The sequence below is a fragment of the Daktulosphaira vitifoliae genome, unplaced genomic scaffold (assembly GCF_025091365.1).
Source record: "Daktulosphaira vitifoliae isolate Bord-2020 unplaced genomic scaffold, ASM2509136v1 Scaffold_2, whole genome shotgun sequence".
Classification (NCBI taxonomy): domain Eukaryota; kingdom Metazoa; phylum Arthropoda; class Insecta; order Hemiptera; family Phylloxeridae; genus Daktulosphaira; species Daktulosphaira vitifoliae.
Genome location: NW_026099573.1, coordinates 38,250,129 through 38,256,883, shown reverse-complemented (window position 1 = coordinate 38,256,883; position 6,755 = coordinate 38,250,129). Strand labels below are relative to the sequence as shown.

The following is a 6,755-nucleotide window of genomic DNA, read 5'->3' as shown; positions in this document are numbered from 1 at the left end:
AAAACTGTTTCGTGATAGTACTAATTACTTATTTAATTTTACAGCAATTAAATAATAAATAATTTAAATTAACAAAATTTAAGTTTTATTTTATATTATGGTGTGAGTTATCTCAGAAAAAATCTTAAAACTAAAATAAAACAAATATTTTAACATATTAAATGTACATATTATGTTTAAAAAAAATAGTTTTATTATTTAGGTTATATTTATAAGTACATAAAATACAAATATATTACAATTTATTGCAAATAAATAATGCATATTAACATTTACATAAATTAAGAATTTCTTCTTTTATTATAACAAAAATAACACCATAATAATAAAATATGATCATGAAAAACATAAACAATATAATATAAGTAGGTCACAGAAAGTGAAATAGACATAAGATAATACAGCAATAATCTTTTTTAATTGTAAACAATGTTTAAAAAAAAATTATTAAGTTAATAGAAAGAGACTAGGATTATACTAAATTATAAAAATATTTTATAATTTCACAGTAATAACGAAAATTAAATTCAGAACACATGATGGGGATATGTTTTAATTTTTTTTTTACAAATTAATAAGTAAATTCATTATAGAAGGTTAACATTCATTAAGAATTGAAATCTCAATGTTTATGTAGATAGTTCAACTTAACAAAATATAAATAATGAATTATAACATTTAGTCAGAATTTATTTTAGCTGCATTAAAATAGGCATACTTTTTTTACATTTATTTAAACTGTCATATGTTAATGAAATAATACTATAATCCAGTAACTAACAAATGAATGACTAAAATTTAGTCTAAAACATGAACTTACAAAAATTTTTATATCACAATATTTCAAAATCATCATCTGAATCTACTTGCAGTTTTTTATCATTCAGCTCCAAATCTAAAAATGTAATTATTATTATTATTATTCCTTTATTCGTAGGCTAATTAGATTAATTTATTAATTCATATTATTTATAAATATGACTGATTTATTGATTAAAAGATAAGAATAAGGGTAGGAAATAGAATTTTATAAAAGATTTTAACTAATGAAATTTTGTTCACAACGAATCCTATTGTTTTTATTTAATGTTGAAGATTTCCTAAAGCTTTTTTTGAGAAATTAAAATTAATTTAACAGGAATAATAAACAATTAAAAATTATTTTTTAATTGAAATGGTTCTATAATAAATAATAACACAAAAATATACTTATGCTTAACAAATAAAGTAAAAAAAAGAAAGATTTCTAGAAAACAAAATCATATTGACTTTTGAAAGATGCAATATAGGTTCATGACATCACAGATTCTACTTCTACAGTAACTTATACATTTCCTATGAGATGTAACTTTTTACTTACAATTATATCCCTTTAAAAATTGAATGTCAAATGTTATTTAATTTTGTTATATGTAATTGGGCTAGTCCAATTACATAATTATATTAGTACATAGTACAATAGTATTTATTAGTATTGTACTTAATTAGTATTTCAAGGAGTAAATAGAGGTATAGAAGAGTGGATATTATGAGATTGAGACTATCTTGCTATCTAAAAGATTAAAAAGGAAGGATAAATTAGCCATATAAAGGCAATCAGTAAATGAACTCAAAGAAAAGTTTATTGTATTGAAGAATATTCACTATAAGGAAGTGAAATATTTGGAGTGTAGACAGTTTGTTGAAAAAATTTAATCTGAACATGTTCTAATATGGACCGAACAGAAATAGTAAATAGTTCCCATAGAACACCTCTATATTCTAATATGATAGATGGAATTCATGTAAAATTAAGTTTACTTATGATGTGAACCTATGATCCAAATTATAATTATAATTTACCAGGTAAATAAAATTTTTTTTTTTATTTTATTGTGTAAGAGATTTATATTTATATATAACTCAACACTTATATTTTTATTAATACAAAAAAATTTAATTATTCAACTAAAATTTGTTCTGATAGATACATTTAAAATTATTAAATACTACCTTGTATTTTTGCATAATTTTTATGAAATCAATATTTTTAATAAAAAATAACCATGTTTTAGAAAATATATTCTTTTTTTTTTTTCATAAATACAATGAAACCTCATTAATCTAGACCCAATTATGTACAATATGACAAGACAAAATTATATTAGAGCCAAAATCCAACCAAAATATCTAATAACTTCAAACGTTTGAGTACTGTTTGGCATTACTTTCTAATATAACCATATCTTGTCATAATTGTAAATAATTGAATCCAAAGTTAACAATGTTTTACTGTACACAGAAACTTACTAGATAATGATACAGTTACAGCCTCATAAGAAGTAGTCAATGTTGATAAATTAGAAGAACTATCTAAAGTCCAATCAATTGGTCTATCATCGCATATTGTTATTAGTGATTGTGATGCTTGGTCAGATTGCACTAAATGAACTTTTAATTCATGACAAAGTAAATGAAAATCATCTTCTGTTTTACATAAAAAACACTGATACAGAAAAAAAAAATTAAAGAATATATATAACCAAATTAAAAGAAATGGTTGAAATATGAAAAAATTACTGCTGCAAGAGATGGATCCATGTTCAGTATTGGAAGTCTATTAACTTGTTGACAGTGATATGAGTTATCAATTTTAAGATCAGTTTCGATGTCTTTATTGGGCAGCATTCCTATTTGTTGAGTTGTATGAGGATCCAAAAATATCACATCATTACCTAAAAAAAAATGTTCTTAAGCTTCATTGATAAATTAAATAAAAATTAATTTTATATTCAGTTTTTTAATTCAGTGTAAATTTAACTTTACCTACAAATCCTATGAAATACAATGCATGATTTGGTCTACCACCAATTATTCCTAGAGATTGAGGAAATGTAAAACACATCTAAAAATTTTATAAATAATTTCAATACTTTCGTAATTCATAAAAAAAAAAAAAATTCTATCAAGGAGGTTTAATGTATTACTTTTTTAAATAATATACTATTTATTGTCAAATGATATATGCATAATACAGTGCCTAAAAATTTGGACAACATTTCATGTAAAATATAATATACTAAATTCAAAACACCTTATAAAACCCTCAATAATCTATATTGAAAAAATATAAAACTTAAATTAAATTTTTGTTATGTAATTAAAAAAAATGAAAAAGTAAATATTATAAAATAATAAAGGGTATAAAAAATATATGATAAAAATACTTACTTTAACACCTTTTATGTATGCTGGATTAATTGTGCTTATTCCAAGTCTCAATGGTATAACCAAAACTAATGGTTTCCAGTTTTTTTTATTTAAACAAGCTTTATTAACATGGTCTGTTGTATTACAGAGTTTAACTAAAATTAAAATAAAAATTATAACTTTATCTATTTGGTACAAATTAAATGGGGAATTGAACTTAATACATGCTTAATAATAAGCCAAGCAGGACTAATCTATTAGTCAATAACTAATTACTAGATTACTAACATGTAAAATGAATGATTTGCTATTTTTAATTCTTAAATCTTTTTAAATTTGAAGGCAAAATAATAAATGTAAGTATTACTCTTATAAACAGTAATCAACTTTTTCATGATATACTAAGTATTATTTATTAACATTTATAATAATAGACTTAAAAATACTGAATTAACTAAATTTGGTTTTAATAACATGTTTTTATTTCTGTAATTAGTGAAGTATTATACATATTATTTAATCAATCATTTCTACTATTTATTAATTATTACTATTTGACTAGTATTAATTTTTTATTTTAAATTTTAACAGAATGATGACTTTTATATGATGAAAATATTAAATGAAGTCTCAAATTTGATTTGTATCATTACTCAAATTTATTATAATTATTTGAACTAATTAACATTGTATTTAAAATACTTTTTATGTTATGTTATATATAATTTTATTTAAGAACATTTTTATATTTAATAACACAAAGTGTACTAACTTAAGTAAGACTATGTACTTCTTAAATACCATACCAAATTTTCAAATTTTATGTTAGTGTTGAGTTAATGTAACAACTCAATCTTAAACAAGAAATGTTATTAATAAATTTTATTGATTAATAAAATAAATAAATATATTTATTGATAAATCAATGATATGAAATATCATGAGATTTGAAAATATTGATATTGAATTATTTTTTAATTAATTAATTGATATTGATATTGATTTGAATAATTATATCATTGAAAACACCTAGTAAATAATAATCACAGCATGGAACCAGATAATTTTTTATATATATTACTTACGGACTTCATTAATGACTAGTGTATTATCTAATGCTACATGAAAAACAATTGAACTCCACTCATCTAAAGAGGCTAGTTTTCTAAAAAAAAAACTTGTTACATTAAAAATATTAATTTTTTTTTTTCACAAAGAGAGCTTACTTTAAAACTTGAGCAATTGTGTTTGGACCAAACCATTCTCCAATTTGTTTACCATGAGAAACTCCTGTTAAGGCAATTTGATGAATTGAATAAGGCGCAGATCTTTTATCTTCAAACATTCTCAATATTTTTAAATAGTCAATATCTCTTTTATCAGGATTCCAACGCCAATCTCGTCCTATTATAAATAGACAAATACTTAATAATAACCTTAACATTATAAAATATTAATAAAAATATGAAAACTTATTTTTAAAATTATCTAACTATATTAAATGGTATATTTACCAAGGTGTAAAAATATTAAGGCTTGACCAATAACCATCTGACCACATCTCAACATACAACCCCAACCTCTATCAGATGTAAAATTTGAATTTCCAATTTGTAAAAAACCTTTTCTATAAGTAAACCATAATCTAGATTGAATATCATTTCGAATCTGTTGTATATCTAAAAAGTAAACATTAACAAATAATATGTTAAAAAAACTAAAATTAAAAAAATGTTTCTGTTAAATTTACAATGGAAAATAAAAAAATATAAAAATTAATAAAAGATCAGTAAAAACAGAAAAATTATATTAATTTTGTGATTAATAAGTATATTTAACAATAGCTCAGTTGACAAATATTTAATGAATAGCTGAGAACGGGATACATTAAAAGATATTTAATAAAAATAAGATAATAAAATAACAGTGTATGCTTAAGACTCAAAATTGGCAAACAAAAATTAATCATATGTGACTAAGATTATTTTAACTTGAAAATATATTTTTAATATTAAATAAAAAATTCAATTAATAAAGAATTCTGATATTTTGATATATTCCAAAAAAATCTTATAAATTTATAATAGTATAGAAAAAACAAAATGAAATAACAGTTATTTTCAACATATAATAAAATTACCAATAATTGCACTATATTTTTTTCCTAATATCCAAACAGGCTCAACTGTTTGTGGTATATCTTCTAACTCCAATAAACTCGATTCATGAGTTAAGTAAGCTTCTAACATTAAATCCATGCTTATTCTATTCAAAATCTTACGACTATGTCTCTGGATCAAATTCTTCAAATCCATTCATAACTGGAATAAATTAGAACTATTAAATTACTATAAAATATTAATATTAATAAAAAAAAAATTAATCTTGAAATTTTCAATTATAATTATTCAATTAAAATTTACCAGATTATAAAATAAATAATAATGTTCATAAAATACTATTACTAATAACATTAATGCAGATAATTATTAGCAAACAAATACAAAAGAGAATTCTACTTTTTACTATTTTAAATGTGTAAAAAGAAGAATAAGAAAAAATGTTGTTAATTTCATAAAGTACATAAAGAGACGTTATTACAAAATAGTGCAAATAGAAATGATCAAAAAAATCAAATGAACACATATAATGACACTTACAAAGCTAGATAAAATTGATTACATTTATTTTAAGTATATGTAACTCGAACGACTTGTTGCTGTGTTTGAATTGATAGAGCAACAAAATCGACGAGCATCTCTTACGTTGTAACCATTACATTTTTTAAATTCCTTTGCAATTTCCTATTACTCAAATGTAATTATGAACTTTAATATGGAAAAAAATTGTAAATGATGATAAATAAATAAATTGAATTTTTATTTTTACTTGCTATGAACAAATTGTTCAATTATTTATTGTAACAAACTGAATGTCCTTCTAGTCAATGGAATGTAAAAAAAAATATTAAAACGTAAAAAATGAAACATATAAATTGTAATGACACTAATAAAATTTAAATAATTAAATAATAGATTCGCAATTTATATAATAGAAATTAATGCGAAACCAATTATTTTCTAATTTAAGAAAAATTAAAAAAAAATTATTAGAACAATAATAATTTAATGGTGAAGTGTTAATTATATTCATTTATTTGTGATATAAGGTCTTTCTTTATGTTCACGATAACAAAAATAGTATGTAATGTGATAACAGATGCACTGCTGTGGTAAATCAAGGTAACGTTCATACTAAACGAACATTAATCTATTAAACGCTTAGAGGGGATCTTGTAATATTTTATATTTCAATAGAAAAAACAAAATCATGCCAATATTCTCTTGGAAATTTTGATGAAGGATTTTTTAATTAAGTCATAATTCATAAAGCCCAACGTATAATGAAATTTAAAGACATCACTCCTAGTAGTCTTAATTGTAATAAGTAGTATGTGACGTCAAAATAGCTTTTAAAATAATTATAGTGGTAATTATCATAAGTCAATTTCCTTTTCACTTTTTGTTATGAAGAAATTCTTTTACTTATAAATTACTAAATTTTGC

General features: G+C 21.5%; 1 protein-coding gene across 5 annotated transcripts; it reads right to left on the bottom strand.

Annotated features, from left to right (window-relative positions):
* Positions 1 to 397: 397 nt before the first annotated feature.
* LOC126898639 (cysteine protease ATG4B-like) lies at positions 398 to 6,305 on the bottom strand. Of its 5 annotated transcripts, none has more exons than XM_050672894.1 (11): positions 6,079 to 6,305; positions 5,872 to 5,993; positions 5,330 to 5,510; positions 4,704 to 4,868; positions 4,416 to 4,593; positions 4,275 to 4,354; positions 3,211 to 3,344; positions 2,806 to 2,884; positions 2,560 to 2,714; positions 2,290 to 2,485; positions 398 to 895 (listed from the first exon to the last, which is right to left on the bottom strand). In XM_050672894.1, the coding sequence occupies exons 3-11, from the start codon at positions 5,502 to 5,504 to the stop codon at positions 834 to 836; spliced, it is 1,224 nt and encodes a 407-aa protein (XP_050528851.1). In that variant the 5' UTR covers positions 5,505 to 5,510; positions 5,872 to 5,993; positions 6,079 to 6,305; the 3' UTR covers positions 398 to 833. The 5 variants fall into 5 exon arrangements, with proteins under 5 accessions (XP_050528851.1, XP_050528848.1, XP_050528849.1 ...); XM_050672891.1 differs by having other exon boundaries at positions 401 to 895; positions 5,850 to 6,017; XM_050672892.1 differs by having other exon boundaries at positions 401 to 895; positions 5,850 to 5,999.
* Positions 6,306 to 6,755: the final 450 nt, after the last annotated feature.

Coding starts and splice junctions, on each gene's coding strand:
- LOC126898639 (XM_050672894.1), bottom strand. CDS start 5,504: ATGGATTTGAAGAATTTGATCCAGAGACATAGTCGTAAGATTTTGAAT. Junction 2,715..2,805: donor GTATTTCATAGGATTTGTAG/GTAAAGTTAAAT, acceptor ATTTTTTTTTAG/GTAATGATGTGATATTTTTG. Junction 2,486..2,559: donor TGGATCCATCTCTTGCAGCA/GTAATTTTTTCA, acceptor TTTCTGTATCAG/TGTTTTTTATGTAAAACAGA.